The 22,083-nt window shown below is 47.9% G+C and overlaps 1 protein-coding gene across 1 annotated transcript; it reads right to left on the bottom strand.

Annotated features, from left to right (window-relative positions):
• Positions 1-9,401: 9,401 nt before the first annotated feature.
• LOC127677439 (amiloride-sensitive amine oxidase [copper-containing]-like) lies at positions 9,402-14,333 on the bottom strand. The gene is made up of 6 exons (XM_052172523.1): positions 13,152-14,333; positions 12,332-13,043; positions 10,797-11,082; positions 10,350-10,482; positions 9,936-10,074; positions 9,402-9,433 (listed from the first exon to the last, which is right to left on the bottom strand). The coding sequence occupies exons 1-6, from the start codon at positions 14,331-14,333 to the stop codon at positions 9,402-9,404; spliced, it is 2,484 nt and encodes an 827-aa protein (XP_052028483.1).
• Positions 14,334-22,083: the final 7,750 nt, after the last annotated feature.

Here is a 22,083-nt window from a genome sequence, read left to right as displayed (position 1 = left end):
TTTTCCTCATGTGAGCTATCATAGTATTGAGTTTTCCGTCTGTCCTTCTTTTATATTCATAGTTTAGAGTCTGAGGTCTAGCTTCATTGTCCTGTTGTTCTGTGCTTGAGCCAACACCATTTCTAAAGAAGTCGATGCTTTATTCATACTTTAATATCTTATAGGACAAATCCCACTTACCATCCGTGCATTTGAGTTTGTCATGTATCTTATGATGAGCTCACGGGAGCCATTAACGACCATAGCTAAGGATTAGATCTGCGCTGGACGCCTTTCCAGTGAGAGCAGAAGATTCTGTTGAAGAGAATGGCTTCCTTCTTGTTGCATCTTTTTGTGATCAATGTCTCTTTCAGAACATGGTCTGCGTGTTCTCAAAACTTCCGAGTCGGGACTTCCTTTGCAATCATTATGTGGTCAGTTTACTGAAACACATGTGCTCTGTGCACACATTCATCTGCTGAGGCTGGAGGCTCATATGTCAGTTTGCACTCATTAAGTGCCATTCAGAGAACCGTTTTTTTTTGTCATTTGAAAACAATTTTTTATTAGATATTTTCTTTATTTACATTTCAAATGTTATCCCCCTTTCCTGGTTTCCCCTCTGAATACTTCCTATCCCCTCCACCCTCCCATGCTTCTATGAGGGTGTTCCCACCCCCACCCCCCCACTCCCACTTCCCAATCCTGGCATTCCCCTACACTGGGGCAATGAGTCTTCACAGGACCAAGGGCCTCTCCTTCCATTGATGTCCAACAAAGCCATCCTCTGCTACATATGTGGCTGGAACCATGGGTCCTCCATGTGTACTCTTTGGTTGGTGGTTTAGTCCCTGGGAGCTCTGGGAGGTCTGCTTGGTTCATATTGTTGTTTCTCCTATGGGACTGCAAACCCCTTCAGCTCCTTTAGTCCTTTCTCTAACTCCTCCGTTGGGGACCCTGTGCTCAGTCCAATGAGGAGTCCATCCTCCTCTGTATTTGTCAGGCACTGGCAGAACCTCTCAGGAGGCAGCTGCTCACTGATAAGTGGATATTAACCCAAAAGCTCAGAATACCCAAGATACAATTCATAGACCATACGAAGCTCAAGAAGAAGGAAGGACAAAGTGTGGGTACTCTGGTCCTTCTTAGGAGGGGGAACAAAATACCCACAGGAGGAGATGCAGAGACAAAGTGTGGAGCAGAGACTGGAGAAAGGCCATGCAGAGACTGCCCCACCTGGGGATCCATCCCATATACAGTCACCAAACCCAGACATTGTTGCGGATGCCAACAAGCACTTGTTGACAGGAACTGGCAGGATAGAGCTGAACCTGTGTCTTTGCTTGTGTTTTCACACTGCCGGTCAGGGCCTGAGAGTTATGTACTGACTTTAGTCACACTGTTGGCTTCCTTTTTGAGCTCATGCTTGAGAATATAATATTAGCTACATATATGCTTTATCTTGATCTCTCATTTCTTCTACAAAGATGCATCAGGCCTGTCTGGGGTTATACAAAAGGAGAGAGAAGGACACAGGAGCTTCCTTACGGCTATCGTCCAGCCCGACAAGCCTTGGTATGCCGCTCTATGCTCTATACCCTCGTCTAGACCTTAAATTGAAGTAAATGACAATTGTCTTAACAGTAGACATATTTGCACCTATTCATGAGAAATAAAGAATTCTTTAATTGAAACATGATCATGTCTCAAAAATAAAGTTACTGAGTACAACGAGTGTCTATTAGTAAAATTTTACAGCTGTCTCATACATACGGTTCTCCTCGCTTAAATTAGTGTCACCAAGGTTTCTGCATTGTTTTTGGCTGACATGCCTCCTAAGTCTGCTTGTCCCTTTGGTATTTTCTCGATTCAAATTCTACTTTTCTATATTAAGATTGTTATCTTGTGATAATTAAGCCTTTGCAAAATTACAATGACAGTGTCTGAATAAATGAGTATAAAATGTTAAAACTCACACAAATGTCATCCTTATTTATGTAAATGAAATAATATGTTCTCTGACTTGTCTTTGTTGCTGAACAGTAACTATCTCAGAACATTGTTACTTTCAAACAATAATAGTTTTGGTGGGATATAGTTCACATACAACTGAAATGGGAACTTATGAGGTTTTTGAAAAGTCAGTTGTGTTGGAAGGTGCTTTGCTGGGGCAAACACGTGAAGGAGTGTTTTCCTGAAGTAGACACAGGTGAAAGGCTAAGGCAGACTCATGAAGGAATGTTTAGCTGAAGCAGACACAGGAGAGAGGAAGTTCTGCTAAAGCAAGGACATGAAAGGGTATATGATGAAGGGTTCTTTGTTAACATAATGCATGTAGCAGTTGAGCTGCATTTGCAGGGACTCCAAGGATTCAGACTAAGGCAGGACCTGTGGAGGACATGTGGTATTTGGAGGGCATAAATACGATTCAACGGAGTGGTGGAGACAGAGCCTGGCTTGCTGGTACAGCCAGCTGTGCCACGCTTGCGGGTCTTGTGCCTTCGCTGATCTTTGCTGAGAGAGGTGCAGCTGAGAACTTCTCCTGGCATTCCTGTGGGTCCCTCCTGATGACTCGAGCTGAGGCTGAGGCCTGGCTGTCTCTGCTATGTTGTGTCAGAGAGAGACACTGGGCCTGGCTTGAGCACTTGAAACCCCCAAATCCACCCACAGTGACACACGTCCTCCAGTGAGGCCACACTTCTTTCAAAAAGACCTTACCTTCTGATTTTTGTCAAGTAGCGCCACTCCCTGAAGACCAAACACTGAAATATATGAGCCCATAGGGGCTATTCCTATCTACACCACCACAACCCCCAAACCTCTTACATTTTCTCTCACCTACAAAAGTGTCCATATTTTGTCCTTTGCTGGGGTCTCAGTTAGGATCATTCCTCAGTCAGGGCCAGCATGAGTCACATGGTCACCTAAGGCTTGGGTCCTCAAAGGCTACCAGAGGGCTGTACTGGCAGCAAAATGGCCTTTTCAATGTAAAGAAGTAAGTGTTACGGGGTCATACTTTGCAATTTAGTTCAGATGGTCAATGTGCACATGGTTGGTCATGCTGCCTGCGTGACTGTCCTGGAAACTGATATAACTAAGGACTGCCATGTCACCCTGACTGTGTCATTCAAGTCTCCATTTTCTGAACTATGAAATGGGAAAGATAACAGCAGCAGGCTCTGCACACGGCAAACCTAAGGGTGGATACAGTGTCTGGGACAATGCCAGCCTTCTGGAATCACAGTGTCAGTCAGCTCTGCCTCAGTGACATAAGGTGGATCCTAGCAAATTAGAGGTTCTGAGACCTGCAGACTCTCTGGACTGAGTTTGGGTTCTGGAGTAAGGATGGAGATAGTGTTACTCCCCTTCTCTAGTCCTGCCTCCCACTGTGGGATACTCACGTCAGTGTCTGTATGCCACCCAGGCCATAGAGGCACCCCTGTGGGGTCATTCCAGACAGCTAGTCAGGCAGATGCCTTTCCCCCTTTCCTATTTGGAGATAGCATGGCTGGGATCTGCACCTCCTGATTCTGACCCAAGTCACCAGTAAGATGCTGCAAATACACCAGGGCAGGGAAGCCCGTGATGCTGGCCATATTGGTGGTGTCTCCACCTTCCTTTGTAGCTGGAAGTGGGACCACCTTTGCCAGTCTTTGCTATGTGCAGAGTACCCGGGAGACCTTGGCTCTTGGGTATGTCCTGGCTGCTGTCACATTCACAAGGCCTGATTTTTCCAGACTCCAACCTGACCTTGAGGCTGTAGGGCCTCAGCAGGAAGCCCTTTCACATTTCATTTTTCTGTGGAACTTTCAGGCACCTGTGGCTGAAGTCCAGAGCCTCTGCAACAGTGGCATTTTTCTCACATCTGAGGGTGTTGATGGGGTCCAGAGATGTGACTTATGGCTTGGGCTGTGAGGGGATAGGAGGATTTTGCTGTCTACCATAGGCCGTCAGTTGCCCTGATCAGAATTGTTTGGGAGAAGACTAGGCTGAGAAGTCGTCTCCACTGTTCCAACCTCTCCCATGGACTCTCAAGTTGGCCTGGTCTTGCCTCTCGAGTATTGGGGAGCCATTCCCCAGACCCAATAACCTTGTGCTTTTACTGACAAGCCTGACAGAAATGGGTGAGACAAGGGTATCTGGGTAAATCTTGGGCCAGCAGGAGACACAAGTGTCATGACCTTTGAACTTACCTTTCATTAGTCAGTCATAATCCTGGGCCTTGTCCGGTATGTGCTAGTGAGGAAGACAGGTGTGGGCAGGGGTCTGCCTCGTCATTAATGCTTTCATTGTTCTAGATGTCACAGCAGCCCAAGGCTTGGTCCTGAAGGGCTTCAAAGTGCTCATGTTCTGGTGGAACAGAGGGGCGAGGTGATGGCGGACTACATTTTTGGTGCTACAAATTACCTTCTCGGGGCATGCAGTTTTGGAATTCAGTGTGGGTGTTCAAAGTACAGTCTCTGGGCTCAGGTCACCTGGGATCAAGTCCTGGGAAATCACAGAGCCGAGGATAACCTGTATGACTTTGGCCATGTGTTTAAACTCTGGGCATCCACTGTCTTCAGCTGTAAAATGGAAATATCAGCAGCTGTGTGCACGCCCTTATGGTGGTAGAAGGAGAGAAGCCGACAGTAGATGTATGTGTGTGGACCAGTGACCAATGGCGGCCTTCTAGGATTCACAGCACATTGGCTATGCTTCTCTTTGAAGTGAGTGTTGACGATACAGTCTGGACCCCAGCACACTGGAGTTCTAAGGCTGAGTCAAGCATGTGAAACTCCTGCCTTGCTCAGCCAATTCTTGCACCTTACTAATAGGGACTCAAGCTGGGGCCCCATGCTCATCAATACTATAGAACTGTCTCTGTCACATCATACTGAGTTATAAGCCGGAGGGAAATTCTCTTCCTCTTTTGAGGGCAGGCATGATCAGGCATCATCTAGCCCTATCCTTAAGACACTCATAAAATATTGAGCATGTATCCAGGGAAGGTTGCTTATGATACTGTCAGTGTGCAGTGGCTCTGTATTCCCTTGTGCCTGGTGTGGGACTGCCTTTTAAGTCCCGCTGTGTCTCTAGTTCTTGGGGGAGATGCGGAATCTTCCATACATGGAGACAGCAGACACACTCACTAGCTCTGTATTATGTAGGTCTTAGCCCAGCCTTTGTCCAGTTGGGCCCTCACTGCAAGAGCCCAGCTGTGGCATTTCTCTACACAGAAGCTGCCTTGTGCCTGTCTCAAGTTGGACGCCTCTTTGTGACACTAGGGTCCTACTTGAGGGTCTCTCTGGGTCTCCAGATGCAATCCTCACTCCAGGAGGTAGGGCTGAGGCACAGAGTCCTGGGAGTGGGAGAAAGGACTCTGAGGGGACGTTGTTGTTACAGGTGACTAATTTCCTTTGTTTCGTCCTGATCAGAACCAACGGGGAGAAATGCAGAGAAAAGTCTCCTGTTGAGATAGAGGCACAGAGAGAGGCTCAGATGTCTACATCGCTGGGTATCTCCCACCCGGGGATAGGGCTAGCATCTGGGTGAATCTCACCTAAAATGAGTTGCAGGGTAAGATGTAGGCAAGGGAAGTTATACATTCTCATCAGGCATACCAGGGAGAAACTGAGTCACAGAACCTGAGTGTCATGGGTGCTTCATGCTTTCTATTTGAAAATATGTTTCCTTGTCAGGCATGTACCTTTCTTAAGGGTGGGAAACACATGCTATGCATGCACTAGAGCGCAAAATTTTCTAGGAGATTCTTTCTCTCAGAGAAGCTTTCACACTTAACTCTATGCCATGTTTATACTCTGCCTCTTTTCAAAGTTAGCGAAACTCCTGTCCCACCAAGGAGCTTCCTGTCTCGGTCCTGGGCCTGGCTCTGCTCACTTCCTACTCACTGCCCCTCAGCATGTTGGCAATTAGTTTGCAGACTGCAGCAGTGAAGGTGTTGCTGCCCCTCCCCCATGCCCTGTGAGCTGCTGGGCAAGTCTCCCGCCATCCTCATGGTTGGTTGGCTCCACGGACATCATGTGCTCTGGGAACATGTCTCTCTCTTCGTCTTGCTGCTCTACTGGCCTTGCTTTGTCCCTGTTATTCATCGGGATCATAGGGCTCCATGCTTTCAGGGTCCATCTTGGCAAGAGTCGGTGAGACGGGGGATCTCATTAAACCCAAGGCCAAGAGGCCAGCAGGAGGAGCATGAATTCTAGTTAAACGTGGTCATGCCGCTCTTTAATAAAACATAATAAAATAAACTGGATTTCATTTCTCTTTCCCTCTCTGAATGTGTGTGCTGGTGTATGAGTGTATATGTGTGTTAGTGTGCATTAGTCTGTTGTGTATGTGTGTGTATGTGTGTGCTGGTGTATGAGTGTATATGTGTGTTAGTGTGCATTAGTCTGTTGTATATGTGTGTGTATGTGTGTGCTGGTGTATGAGTGTATAAGTGTGTTAGTGTGCATTATTCTGTTGTATATGTGTGTGTATGTGTGTGCTAGTGTATGAGTGTATATGTGTGTTAGTGTGCATTTTAGTCTCTCTGTGTGTATTTGTACACTTGTACAATATTCACTTTTACACACATATGTGTGGGGGTCAGGAGACAAAGGAGTTGATTTCCAGGCACCAGGCATGCCCTTTCCCCTTATTTTTTGTCCCTTTACTTTCATTTATCATAGACAGTACCCAGGCCCAGGATTTGTGCTTCTGATCCTTGTGTTCCCACTTCCCCAGTGCTGGGATTGCGGGTAAGCAACAGCGCACTGCACGGTTTTATATTTTTTAATTTCCATTTTGGAACAGGGCATCTTATTAGCTCAGAGCTTGACAAGCCCGCCGGGGGGGGGGGGGCTGGCTAGGGCGCTCCAGGTATCTGCTGTGCTTCCTGCTCTTCAGGTCTGGGGTTACAAGTATGTGCCACCACACCCTCCGTTGTCCTCCGGATTCTGGATATCAAGGTGATGTACTTATTTTGCAAGACTGTCACTTAATTCAGCTATCTGTCTAATCTCTAGACTTCATCTAGAATGTTTTTATGAGAAAATATCAATTATAATAATTTGAAGCATTATCTTGATACATGCATACAGTGTACTCTTCCACTTTACTTTTTTATTCTTTCATATGCCTTGAATCTCCCTCCTCCAAGCTCAGCCCCTCCCTCCGTCCCTCCCTCCCTCCCTCCCTCCCCTTTGATAATCCAGTAGTTTTGTTAGTGTGGCTTACTTGACAATGGATGAGCTTTGTGTGCACCGCCATGGGTGACTTGCCAGGGGCTACACCACTGAGGGGAAGGACTCCTCTTCTCCAGTCAAGCATTAATTCCATATACCTCTTCAGGGAGAAGTGGACCGCGGGGACACCCCTGCCCATGATAAGGTGTTGTTGGGCCTTATCTTGTACAATCTCAGACATCACTTGTGGCTGTTTTCAGGGGTGCTTTAGGTTTGTGTCCACACTGAGGAAGAGGTGAAGAGCACTGCCTCACATCTCCTCCCTATGTCTCACGTCTCTCCTATTCTAAGCATCCAGACTATGGTTCACATGCTCCAAATGCTAAGCCACAGAGCTGCTTCACTGCTACCCAGAGTCTAGTGCTAGTCCAGTGTTCCTGCTTGCTGGGCCCATCCTTACACACCACTTAGGTGCACACACACAGACACACACATGCACACACACACTACACAGACACACACATACACACACTACACAGACACACACATACACAGACATACACACAGCTAGTATGTGCGACAGGCACCAACCATTGAAGTGTCAGAGAGTGTTCTTTCTCACAGAGCCCCAATCCCGAAACTCTCCTCATTCTTCCCTCCCTGCAGCTCAGCCTTTGTCTTAGCTGTCTCTCCAGAGGGAGCTGGCAGCACGCATCCCTGGTGCCCTCCATGTCTGGCTTCCTACTTTCCAACCACCCATCCCCAGATGTCTTTTTTCTTGCACAGAAGGGCAAACGTGTGGAAGAGGCTGAGAACAATCTCTTCCAACATAATAGGATGGGAGTCCCAGGGAGGAACACAGTGGCAATCGAGCCACAGACAGGAGGCATGCCTACTCCCCAAAACACACTAGCAACACCATCCTCTACCACCAGTGGCCTGGCCCTTACTTTCTTGGCCTCTGTGTTTTCTCTCTCCTGTCCCCTGCATCATACCTGGTCCTCTTCCTCTCCCTCCCTCCCTCCCTGCTGGCCTTCTTAGTGACCTATCCAATGGACATGTGAGCTCTGGTCCGCCTGCCTCTGCTCCCCTCAACGGGCACCACTAAACCCCACTGTACACACAGACAGTGGAGAAGGAGGATAAATGAGGAGCAGCCCCCACATCTTTAATCTTTGTGTTTGTGTGTACTCTGTGTATTTATATATCTCCTATGTGTGGCCATGTATTCTTTGGTGCACGTGCATGGGACTGAGAGCAGCAATTATGTGTCTCACTCATTCTCTGCATTTTTTTTTGAGGCAGGTTTTCTCGCTGAACCCAAGCTCATTGAATTCTGCTGGAGCATCTGGCCAGTGAGCTCAGGAGACCATCTTGCCTCTGCCCTACCTGACATCAGTGCTGGGCTATGGACATGGTCACAATGCCTGGCTTTACATGTGTGCTGGGCATCTGGGCATCGGGGTTCAGGTTTCTATGTCTGAGTGCAAACATGTTACTGGCTGAGCCTCTGTCCCACCTCCAGCCCTGCAGTTCCCTGGGGCTGGGTTCCTAATGGACACACAAGGGAAAAATCAGTTTCCTTGCCTCTTTCAGCTCTTCAAGGGCACCTATATGTCCCCCTTCATTCCTCCCATCCTTACACACCACACACACACACACACACACAGACGCATATATGCACACATGCACACACACTACATAGACACATACATACACACCGACACACAGAGACACACACAAATACACACAGACTCACAGACACACAGAGACACATATACATTCATACAGACACACACAGACACACACAGACACACACACACACACACACAGACACACAGACGCATATATGCACACATGCACACACACTACATAGACACATACATACACACTGACACACACAGACACACAGAGACACACACAAATACACACAGACTCACAGACACACAGAGACACATATACATTCATACAGACACACACAGACACACACAGACACAGACACAGACACACACACACACACACACACACACACACACACACACAATGAATGCAATGCACACTAGTCCTTTCCTATTTTCCGTTGCTACTTGGTATGTCCTGTAGGGTTCTTCTGTAGACCACAGATGTAAGACTCAGGAACTTTTGTCATCTGGCAGCACAGTGGTGCAGTGCCCTTGTTTATTGAGCTATTCTTCACTACAGATGGAAAGTCAGTTGTCTCCAGGCTTCTGTTGTCATAGACAGCGACACGGCGAATCAACACACACACAAGGCATGAGTCGGAGAGGCTAGAAGAGCGGCCAAAGGGTGAGACGCTGTTAACCATGTCAGATTTCCCATAGCAGCTTCCTTCTGCCTACTCACCATTTAGGTGGGACAGTACCCCAAAAGGTTCCCTGAGAGGGATCAGAAAGCCTCAGACATTGAAAACTCACCTGGTAGAGGACTCCAGTGTCTCTCTCTGATTGCTTTGCCCCCCTAAGGTGGTCTTTTGGGGTACAGTAGGGAAATGTGAATGGAGCCCAGGCTAACTGTCTGGGCATGGGGCTCATACTGCTCCCCTGCTCCCCTGCACCTGCGCCTCTAAGAGGCAGCATACCGTGATAGACACCAAAGGGTTTGTTGAGCTATTCTTCACTTTGTGGGGTGTGGATGGGTGTCCCTGGAGCTATTAGGCAGGAGCTGGGCCAGACTCCTCACACAAGATCGTGTGTCTCACGTAGCTGAACTGTGAGGCACTGAGTAGATCTTTCAAGGACCCAGTGCCTGATGTCTCTGTGGCTTTCGTACCTGTATATCTCTGGAAGCTGTTGTAGAAATCAAATGGCTGGAGCAAGAATCCTGCAGAGTTCCCTGGTGTGGCCATGCTGGGGGCATTGTCAGGATGGTGGTTGTGTGAGAGGCCAACTGTCACCCAGGCCACCAAGTCCTATGGTAGAAATATGAGTCTCAGTGTGTAGGGCAGTGCTGAATACTGGCTACCCGAGGACCCCGGGGACTGGGGTGTTTTATACATAATACATATGTGTGTATATATATATATGAACATCCCAATATATCCTTAGCCCCATTTCAAAGAGGTGAACCCATCTGTCCTGGTCTCTGAACTTGCCCTACACCACCAGCCACAATCCTGGGGCCAGCAAAATCTTGTCGTTGCCTAGTGACAAGACCAGAGGTGGGCAAAGGAGACCGGATCAGTACCTCATCTTCAATGTTTTCATTGTTGTGAATGAAGTTCTCAAACACCATAGGATAAGCCCAGTGGTGGTTCTGGTTGTAAAGGCTACCGTGGAACCGCTCAGACTCCTGGTACTTCGTCACTGCCAGCTGGTACCTGCAAGCAGAGTAGCGTAGAAAGTAGAGTAGCTTCAGAAATGGGGACTGCCTCTGGTCCCCTCAAGAGACCACCATCACAGCCAAGGACAGGGACATTGCTGCAGGCCCTGAATGAGGGATAGTCTCTCATGGACCCGAAAGGCTTACATCTGCCAGCCAGGATTCCCACGAGCTCCCCACTCCCTCCCTCATGCGTTAGGAGGCTGATTCAGAGGCCAGCAGAAGCATGGCCTCTTGGGCAGACACTGGTCCTATATGAGGTCACCGAGGGAGCTCCAGGCCTTCCTCGGCAGCTTGCCGGAATCCCCTCACCTGGGCCACATGAAAGCGGGTGAGGTTTGCCAGCCCGGGGGCAGCGTTTGCTCGGCCGTGGAGGGGATGTGCAGGCGGTAGCTGCGTCTGTGACCCAACAAACGTTTTTCAGTGTTGCTGAAAAGCAGGTACTTGGGCAGAGTCTGCCTGAAGTGGAAGGCGGCCTGGCGCTCCCAGGAGTACTGGGTCTTGTCGAGGATGGGCTTGACCTGCTGGCTTCTCCGGTCCCAGGGATTGATGGTGCTTCCCGTTCTCATTTTCAGTGTCTGGAAGTTGTTCTTGGTACCTAATATCACCAGGAGAGGAGGGCAAGAGTCAAGGGCTGGGTCAGAAACTTCCTCCCTGTTTTGCATGATCTCCATCTAAGCCACACCCACAGTCAGTCCATGGGAAGAAGCTGGGGCCAGGCACTCGGTTAGCACTGTGGGGAGAAGGGAGGCCACAGAGGAGCTACACAGCTGTGTCAGAAGGGGTGACCACAGACTGATTTCTAGAGATCCAGTCGGCTTCCTGAACTTTTAACCTTAAGAGACATGGTATGTTTCTCAGGCCTGAGTAGTATTGGTATATTCTGGAATAGAGGGCCAATCAGGGCTGAGAGGGTAGCAGCTACCCATCTGGTCCTGACAGACATATTGAGGACATTGTTCTGTTATAGGATTTGATGTTGAGCATCACAGCCATGCTATGCCTCTGTGATGACATCTTTATCCAAGAAACAGTGGACACCCAGATGACACTGTGTTCATCTCAGTGCTGGGAGTAGCCTTTCTTTCTTTCTCTCTCTCTTTCTTTCTCTCTCTCTCTCTCTCTCTTTCTTTCTTTCTTTCTTTCTTTCTTTCTTTCTTTCTTTCTTTCTCTCTCTCTCTCTCTCTCTCTCTCTCTCTCTCTCTTTCTTTCTTTCTTTCTTTCTTTCTTCCTATTATTATTATTGTTATTATTATTATCACTATCACCAAAATTATTATTTTACCTACTCACTTTACATCCCACTCACTGCCCCTCCCTCTCACCCTCTCCCATAATCCTTCCCTCATACCCTTTTCTCCTCTGAGTGGGTGAGGGCTCCCTGGCTATCCCCCCACTCTGGCACATCAAGTCTCTGTGTGCCAGGTGCATCCTCTCCCACTGAGGCCAGACAAGGCAGCCCAACTAGAAGAACATATCTTACAGGTAACAGCTTTTGAGATAGGCCCTGCTCCAGCTGTTCGGGATCCATATGAAGACAAAACTATACACACCCACTACCTACGTGTGTGGGGAGGTAGAATTTCTAACCTTTCACATCACTTCTTCCCCAGCCTTGTATACCATTCCACTCATGCTCAACAAAGCAAGCACATAGCACATTTAGGGCAATCTTCTTAGAGTACCATTTGCTGTCCCCATTTTTTTAGGAGTGCATGATGTTTCTTTATGTATGTAAGAAGACTGAATGAACACAGCTGATTTTGTGCTGGGGAGTCTTAGCCTGTCTCTTGTTATGAAGTATTTGGACAGTTTAGTGCCTGGGAGGATCTGGTCTCAAGACCTACCTGCTACATCCAGGTCGATGCGGTAGTGCGCTAGGTGGGAGTGAACATTTCCAAGTAGGTCGGTGTGCAGGCGACTGCGGTAGAGCAGCCCTCCTGGGGTGTAGAAAGTAGCATGAACATACCCGGTGGCATACATCTTGCCCTCCATCATGCCACTGGAGTGGAAGATGAAGTCCCAGATGTAATCGTGATTGTGGATCGTTGATGCTGTCCTCAGAACCAGCCTGGGTCCACTCAGCCTGTCATAGGAACTGAAGCCATTTCTAAAGTTGGAGTTAAAGTATTGCCTAAGGGGAGCTCCCTCGGGCACTTCAAAGACACAGAGGGCTCGCTGAGAGAGGACAGGACCGTCACTGTCATAGTAGTGGATGGCATCCAGGAAGGTGGCTTTGTAGGGACAGTCAATCCCAGGAGTTAGCTGATGAGTAATACCTCCTAGGCCCCAGCCCACATCCATGTACTTGGTCTTCCTGCCTGCAGCTGGGTGTCCTCTATACAGCGCCATAACCTCTTGCACACCAACCTCATAGGCGATGCGTTCACCTCTGAAGTGTACATTAAAGAGCTGAAGCCCATAAGAAGAGTGCAGCTTGAAGAAGAAGCTCCAGTCTCCATACAGTACAGAGTTGTGTTTTAGTCTGTAGCGGGGAACATTGGGCTGGGCCATTTGAGGGTCCCCCTTGCTGATAGGCACAGGAAATTGAGCATAGGGCTGGACTACTTGAAATCCACCCTTGCTGACGGGCATGAGGAATTTAGTATGGGTCTGGGCCACTTGAGGGCCACCCTTGCTGACAGGCATGGGGAATTTAGCATGGACCTGGGCCACTCGAGGGCCACCCTTGCTGATGGGCATGGGGAATTTAGCATGGACCTGGGCCACTCGAGGGCCACCCTTGCTGATGGGCATGGGAAATTCAGGATCAGGCTGGACAACTTGAGGGCCACCCTTGCTAATGGGCATGGGAAATTTAGCATGGGGTGGGACCACTTGAAATCCACCCTTGCTGATGGGCATGGGGAATTTAGCATGGGGGTGGGCCATTTGAGGACCACCCTTGCTGATGGGTATGGGAAATTCAGGATCAGGCCGGACCACTCGAGAGCCACCCTTGCTGATGGGCATGGGAAATTCAGCATGGGGCTTGTAGGTGGAGAACTGAGGAGACCGCTCTGTAGTCTTGGGCCGTGGGTCCTCGAGGACCACTGTGTCCACTTCTCCATCTGCGTACTTCTGAGCCAGTTCCTCTGGGCTGTCATAGAACCTGCCATTATACCAGACCTGCTCTACTCGCCAGTCCTGGACATCTGCACTCCCATGATCCATAAGGATCTCTAGCCCTGTGGGCTGCAGGAAGTAGCCATTCATAAAGCGTTGCAAAAGAAACCAGCTCTGGCGCTTTCCAAATGTCATAGCACGAGGGCCAACGTTGGTAAAGGTCAGGCAGCCACCATTGCAGTCCTCCAGTGTGAAGCCAGTGGTATCAAAGAAAAACTCTTGTAAGGGCTTGGTGGCTGTCTTCAGGGCATGGAAGAGGAGGGCAGACTCTACTTTGGACATGGGTCTGGATGCCCATGACAGTTCCTGGCCTCCCTTGCGGTTCAGTTTTCGCATGTACATGGGCTGTTCCACGGGCCCCACGGCATACTCGGTGACATTGGGGTACTCCTGGGCACCGAAGTAGATCAGGACACGGGCTTCCCGTAAAGGAAGCGTGGCCCCTTCATCTAGGAAAGCCAGTACCTCATACTTCTTGGGCATCAGCATTTCAATGAGGAATACGGAGTTCTTGGCCAAAGTCGGTACCGTGGACGGCTGCAGCATCAGCTCCTTCCTGCTCATCAGGAAGTTGTGCACACACTCTAGCTCCTCGGCACTCAAGTCCCACAATACCCGGGGCTTGGCATTCAATGCCCACCAGGAGCGCTTTGCTATAGACATCTGTCCCACCAAGATGGTAGTCATCCAACCCAGAGCCACGATCCTTCCTACCAGGCTCATGGTTCCAAAACACAGCGGAGGAGAGCTCTCAGGTATTTCCGTCTCCGAGCAAGCACCTCAGAGCCCCCAGTTCTTAGGCGAACTCCTTCCTTTATCCAGATGAGGCCAGAGCTGTCCTCAGTGCTGTCTAGATCTCTCTGTGCATAGAGTTGTTTCCTTTCTTATTGTCCAATCTCTTATACTCTCTCTTATCTAGATATCACCCATGTGTTTCTCCTTTTCTCAGTGTTTTCTCTGCTGGGGAGCATTTATCAGCCAGGAACACCATGAGCCACAGCTGCAGAGCCTTGATCCTTACTGGTGACGAAGTACACTTCTGTTCTGGAAAGGAAGGGGGCTGTGCTGATAGCAAAATTCCCTTCTGAATGCAACAAATTTAGTGTGAATGTACAAAGTGCAGGCTCTGGGCTCACACTGCCTGGGGTAAAGTCCTGGGAAGTTTCAAGGCTAGGAACTACTATGGGAGCTCGGCCAGCTTGTGAAATGCTCTGGGCACCCACTGCCTTCCCCTGTGGAGTGGAAATGGCAGCAGCAGCAAGTGCATCTCTAAGGCTTGGGAGAGAAAGAAGTCGACTCTAAGTGGACACGTGTGGAACAGCCCCGGCCCTCTGGAATACACGGCGTGCTATGAATTCTCTTTAAAGTGAACCCTGATGATAGTCTGGGCCCCAGAATACTGGAGGTTCCGAGCCCTGCACTGGCTGCACTGGGTCTAGGCTGTGGAGCAAGGAGAGGGTAGTCAAGGCTATTTGAACACTCGTGTGAGGTTATCCTGTGAAGTACGTCAGGGAGGACCAGGTCAGGGATATATCATTCTCTCTCTTTTGGCGGAGAAGGCATGGTCAGACGTTTTATTGTTCAACAAGGTCCCCCAAACAACAGTAAAGGATGCCTTGTCATTCTGGCTGTCATGCTGCTGTCTCTTGTACTTGCGGTTGAGGGGGGCTGGCCAGTCATACTATATGCAGAGTGCATGGAGCCTTTGTCTCTTGTGTACATGTTATTACTGTTACCACGCCTGGTTCTTCCAGTTCCTAAGCTGATCTGGATACTGCTGAGTCCCAACAAGGAGCTCTTTCCTGTGTACTTACCTCCACAGGAGTGGCCTCACTCCTGTCTGCAGTCCCACTCAATGGTGCCTCTGGGCCTCTAGCTGTACTCCCTCCCATAGGTTTGGTGAGGTTCAAAGACCCTGATTATGACTTGGTTCTCAGGGTAGGTGGTACAATTCTGAGAGATCCTTGCTGTTACAGGTGAACTGCCTTGAGTTTCGTTGATTGGCAGGAATCTGGAGAAAACTCCTCCATTGAAGGGGGTGGTGGTGGGTCAACATTGCTATGTATTCTCCACCAGTAATGGTGTGTAGGGCTAAGGACCAGGGTGAATTTTACCTAAAAATGGCTTTCAGGATAGTAATTAGGCAAAAGGAAGCACAGGTACTCCTGAGGGCCATGAAGGAGGAACTGGATCACAGGCCTTGGAAATGTCTTGTGTTGTATGCGCCTCTCACAAGTGTCAGGAACAGCCTGTGTGCTCACAGGTACTGGTTTTCCTGGGGATTCTTCTGTCCAGAGAAATAGTTCCACTTGATTTCTTTATATCAAGTTTGTATCCTCTGTCTTTCTTCAAAGTTGGTTAACACTCTACCTCACCAAGGGATTCCCTGTCTTGGTCCTGGGCATCCTGCTCACTGTCCCTTAGCACGTTGTTATTTAGTCTCCAGAGAACAAGATCTCCAGACTGCAACAGTGAGAGATGTGTGCTGTACCTGCCCCATCCCCTGTGAGCTGCTGGGCTCACCCAGCATGAACCAGCTTAGTGTGTGTGAGTGCACGTGTGCGTGCTCATGTGTGTGCGTGTGCGTGTGCATGCGCGTGTGCCTCAGCTCTTTTGTCCTTGTGCCTGTTGGCCCTGGTGATCACTGTCAAGGCTGGCCTGCGGGTTCCTTTGCATTTTCCTAGCTTACCTATGGAATGTCATGCTTGTTTGACTTAATGGAAATGGCCCAGCTAGAGGACTTCCCTTTGTTGCTATGGTGCCTTGTGGATGAGACAAGAGGCTTCTGGATGAACTCAGAACCAGGGAGGAGGACATGAACTCCACTATAGATCTACCGTCTGTTTTTGGACAGGATTCTTTATTTAAAAGTGTATTTCATATCTTTATGTTCTCTCTCTCTCTCTCTCTTTCTCTGTCTGTCTGTCTCTATCTCTCTGTCTCTCTTTCCTTTCTTACATAACCTTGGCTGTTTTTTCTATATTGTTTAGGATGGAAATCATGCCTAGTACTGTTAACCAGGTCAAATCCCCATGGCTGTCTATCTAGGGAACAGTCTAGTACTATTGTTGACATATTTGACATAGTTCTCTAAGTTTGTACTTTTATACCATAGATTAGTGTATCTCCTTTCTTCAGTAGATGGTATTTAACACAGACTCACACCTGTCAACATGTAGAGATAAAGAGAACATAGGACATCTACATTATACCTCTTCCCCACAAAGCTTGGGACCATTTTAGAAGAGGATGGAGAAAGATTATAAGGGTTAAGGGAATAGATATCTTCAGAGACATAGTATTTGCTGGACCTGATGAACTCATGAACTCACACTAGCTGTTACTGATGGACAAGACTTTCACAAAATCAAGCTAGCCCCATGAATGGATGGGAAGGGCTTATAACATCCAGCCCCTCTCTGAGGAACTATTGGTAATTGATGGCTGCTAAGAGAGAGTCAGTTTTCTTCAGGAATGTGGGCCCTGAGAGCTACCCATGCTCCAGTAGACTATCTCACACTCCTGCACATACAAGCAGAAAGGAGTGGATTGGGTGGATATCAACAAAAGAGCACATGAAGAAGGAAAATAGTGGTATGGGGGAGTGGGTTTGGTCCAAACACATTATCTTCATATAAATATATATTTATTTTGAGTAAATATATCAATATAGTATGTTATAAATATATAATATTTAATGAATAGTAAAATATTTAAATTTTCTTCCCTCTCTAACTCCTGATCATCCTTTTCTACTTTCTAGCTTGATCCTTTTACACACACACACACACACACACACACACACACACACACACTTGGTGACAAAGTGAGTTTTATCATAGTTTGTCACAAGAGCACAAGAGCAAATATGCATATATGATTATGGGCAACATGATGGAAGATATACCACTGAAGAAAATCTCTCCTTCTCTTATCCTTGGGGAGGTCGGATCCCAGTAATCCCCTCTAAATCTTGTGGAGACCTAGACTTTGTGTTTTGGTCTCAGACAGGGCTCACTATACAGCCCTGGCTCATTTGGAACTTGTCACATTGATCAAGCTAGTTGTGAACTCACAGAAATACGTCTGCCTTTGCCATGCAAGTGCTGGGATTAAAAACATGCACCAGCACATCCAGCTCAGATTTCTTGTTTTTAAAAATTTGCTTAGTCTTTCACAATTTCACACCTCTACAACAGGTAACTTCACCAACCCTTCATTGCTCTTTCCCATGGCGCCACCTCCAGCTAAATGGCTTTCTCTTTCCAAGCAATGTCTCCCTTAGTCTCATGCCTTTATTCTTGTAACTCACTGAGTTAATGAGGTCGCTTGCACAGGCACATTTGATGGTTATTCACCTGGGGAAAATGGGCTTTATGACTCCCACTCCCTCCCATGAAAGGATGCTGGTGGGTCCATAGGCCTCATTTTTAGAGCAGTTTTGGCATTACAGCAGTTTGAAGAGGAGGGATAGGGAGCTAGCTTCTCCATATCTTTGACTCTTTCCTTGAGTCTCCCCACCATCAGCATCCAACAGTGTGGTTCATGAGTGCCGACTGCTGACCCATAGAGACTCCATCGACACACCAAACTCATAATGTACGCCAAGGTTCATCTCGACACACATCCAAAGAATCCTGACAAATGTGTAATGACAGGCCCCATGCCATCCCAGTACTGAGGAGTGTTTGTTCCAATGACCTTAAATCCTCTGCCCTTTCCCTGCTCCCCCTCCCTGCAGTTATGCCCCTGCCAATCACTGATACGTTGCAGTCATCCTGGACAGCACGATTCCTACAGAAGGGACTGTGTTTTCCTGTGCCTCCATGTCCTTCACAGCTGATCTCCCTCCAGAATCTCTTATCTCCAAATGTCATTTTGCTTTGTGGAGGAGGAAGAAGATGAGGAAGTGTTTAGAACCCTCTTCTCTGATGTAAGTGGGCAACAAGGGGAGGGTTACGATGGCAAGGGAGTTACAGGGTAAGGAAGAACTTAGCAGCCAGTGACCCTCCCTGCTGCAGATCAGAGACATGTCCATTCCATGCAACCCCCTCCTGGCAGTGCTGCCCTATTTCCCATCAGAATGCCCTGGAGTGTCCTCTTTGTTCCTCTGTTCTCCTGGCTTTCTTACAGCCTACTCAGTGTCCTATTCCATGGGCCTCTGAGCTGTGTTCTGGCTGCCTCTGCTCCCACTCAGCAAGAATCTCTGAATCCCCACTGCATGCACAACACCATCAGCTAGGAAAAGTAGGATAAAGGGAGCAGTGGCTTTCAGTCAAGCTATATATTATGTTGCTGGAGTGGCAACACACACACACACACACACACACACACACACACACTTGTATATGCTCAAGCAGTTGCACATATACGGTTTCCTAAGACCCACCATCACTTAGGTGGGAAAATACACCCACAGCTTCCATGAGGGAGACCCAGACATTCCAGACAGTAAAAAGTTCAGTACCTCATTTGGCTTCCTTTGCCCTGGACATGGAGATCTTTAAGGGTACACCAGAAAAACATGAATCCACTCCACAGCCACCCATCTGAGTATGTGGCCCATGCTTTCCACAGCTCTAAAAAGCAGAGCACGTGGTGGAAGCCGAATGGTTTTCTGTCTACCCTTGTGTGGCTCTGTGGCTGTTGGACAGGGTTGGGGCTGGACACAGATTCATAGGTTCCTCTGAGGTTGAAAGGAGCAGGCATGAGGTAGACCTGTGCTCACGGATCCAGTGTCTGACATGTCTGTGGCAATATGTGTCTGATAGGTCTGATACAGCTGCATGTTTCTGAGTGATAGAGAAGTCAAAAGGCTGGAACAAGGAGTTTATGGAGGTTTTAGGCGAGGACAGCTTAGAAGCAAGCTTGTGCAAGAAGCTTACCATCCAGGTAAGCAAATCCTATGGGCGAGATAGAAAGCGTTGGTGGGTAAAGAAGTGATGACTCTGGTCCTACTGGACACTAATGTCTAGAACGTTGCTAGTTACTATGTCACTAATGTCATTAATGTCTAGTACCTGGTCTTCAGTATTCTCATCATCCTGAAGGACATCCTCAAAGACCACAGGGGGATTCTAGGAGTAGTCCTGGTTGTAGAAGTTAGTGCATGGAGTGGTGTGAATTTATCTGGAGGTGTGTATTTTGATTATGCCACCAGTGGACAAGATAAAGTCCCAGACACAATGAAAACTGTGATGTAAGCTCTCAATTTTCCTTCTGGCCCCAAGCTCCTGAAATAATGACTCTGATACTTAAATAGATGTACAAATGCCTTGGCCAAAGCTTCCTATGTTGTTTGGCTAGCTCATGATAACCCATTTATCCTGTTCTATGTAAGCCACATGGCTGGTTGCCTTTGCTCGGTTCCATGTGTCTCTCCTCCTGAGGCAAATCCTCCTGTGCTTGACTCTCTCCCAGAATCTCCTCCCCCTCTTGGATGTCCCACCTACTATTTCCTGCCTTAGCTCATTGGCCATAAGCTTTTTTTATTGACAGGTGATGCTTATAAGAGATTCTCTCTACAAAATTGTAGAGTGCTAAAGTTGTTTATAGTATGAGCATGTGTCCATTCAGACAATGAGCTGAATTTGTCCGTAAAGCTGCTGTTAAGCATGGTCTTACCAGGTACTTATGACCTTCTCAAAGATGAAGAGGGACCATGGATGGTGGACAAAGCTATCCGTGTCATAGTAGTGGATGAACTCTAGGAAGGGGGCTATCTTTGGACAGTTGATGGCAGAGGAACTACTTCATGGGCAACAGTGCCCAAGCCCCAGCCCCTATCTGTGGTCTTGGCCATCTATCTTGTGAGCTTGTCTTCACTATGCAAAGCCATAGCCTCTTTAACACTGACCCAAAGGGGACAACTCCAGCCTTTGGCGTATTTCAGTGTTGTCTCCTAGACTGTGTTAGGGACCATTGGCTTGTTCCACATGGGACAGATTTGCTAAGGTGCCTTAAGAAATTTCCACTAAGATGGTTAAAGATACACAGCTTCTCTGGGCTCTTGGACAGTGGGTCCTCAACAGTGAGTCTGCCATGTCCATTCTCTATCTGCATATTTCTGAGCCAGTTCCTCTGGGGTGTTCTAGAGCTTGCAATTATTCCAGACTGACTGCCCTCTCCAGTCCTGGACATCTGTGCTCCCACGATCCACAATTATCTGCAGCCGCTGGTCTCTTATAATGCAGTGTAAGAGAATCCAGGTGGCCTGATGTCTTCACACTATGGGGAGGCACATGGGTGAAGGTCAGACACTGGCCATTGCAATCCTCTAATGAGAATCTGGTGGTGTCAAGGAAACCCCATGTAAGGGTATGATTGCTGCTTTGATTCTGTGATAGAGAAGGCTTTACTCTGCTTTGGATGTTGGTCTGGACACTCAGGATTGATGTTTCCCTAGCCTGGAACAGTTCTCTTGTATAGATGGGATTTAGTAAGGCTCCCTCCCCCTCCCAGCAAACTCAATGACATCAGGGTGCTCCTGGGCACAGGGAATCTGACAACATGGGCTTCTTGCACAGCACATCTTGTTCCTTATCCAGAAATTCTAGGACACACTTCTTGGGCAGCAGCATCTAAAAGAGGAACACAGAGTTCTTGTCTAAAGCCGGTGTGCCTAATGCCTGTAGCTCCAGCTCCGTCCTACCCATCAGGAAGCTGTGCACGGCCTTGATCTCCTGGCTACTTTGTAAACACCAGGGCATTGCTGTTGCTAGCCCAACGTCCAGTTGGGGCACTCTGACATGGTCACCTATAGAACCAACACGATGCCCATGCAGCCCAGTGCCAAGCTCCTTTGTGCCAACCCCATGGCTCTGGAACTCAGCAGAAGAGAGGAGAGGACTTAGGTATTTCTGTCTCCAAGCCAGCGCTCCAGCGCACCTTGTTGCTAAGCCCTGTCTTATCCTCCTGACTGTGCTTCCTCCCTTACCCAGCTGAAGCCGGAGCTGTGGTCTCTGGGCCCTGACTCACAGTTCACAGTGCTGTCTGGGTCTCCATATGAATCCACCCATTTCCTTCCTCATCTGAAAGTGTCTTATATTCTTTCTTATTTAGATATTCCCCACCATTCTTTCCTCTTTCAGTTTTCCAACAATCACAAAACATTCATTAGGGGGCACACAAGTCACAGCCAAGACTATCCCAACAAGGGTTACAAGCTGCTTCTGTCCTGCTTCTGTCAGGGACTTTAGTGAGAGCAAAATTCTCTTTCCTGTGCAACAAATTACATTTTATGGGGATGCATGTTGAAATTTGGGTTAATGTTTAAAGTATGTGAAGAGAGAGTGATGCAGAGAGAACATAAGGATGTCCGAAAATACAAATATTATTTTATATGCTTACACAACCTTACATTTTATTTATTATATTACATATTTTATAGTACATAAAATAGTCTCTCTCTATAGTATATAAATATAAAGTGTGGCTATGCTACACAAGATGCTGTTTTTCACCAAAAAGGTTA

Source organism: Apodemus sylvaticus, chromosome 2 (genome assembly GCF_947179515.1).
Source record: "Apodemus sylvaticus chromosome 2, mApoSyl1.1, whole genome shotgun sequence".
Classification (NCBI taxonomy): domain Eukaryota; kingdom Metazoa; phylum Chordata; class Mammalia; order Rodentia; family Muridae; genus Apodemus; species Apodemus sylvaticus.
Note: the sequence above shows the minus strand (reverse complement) of the source record. Positions and strands in the feature narration are given on the sequence as shown.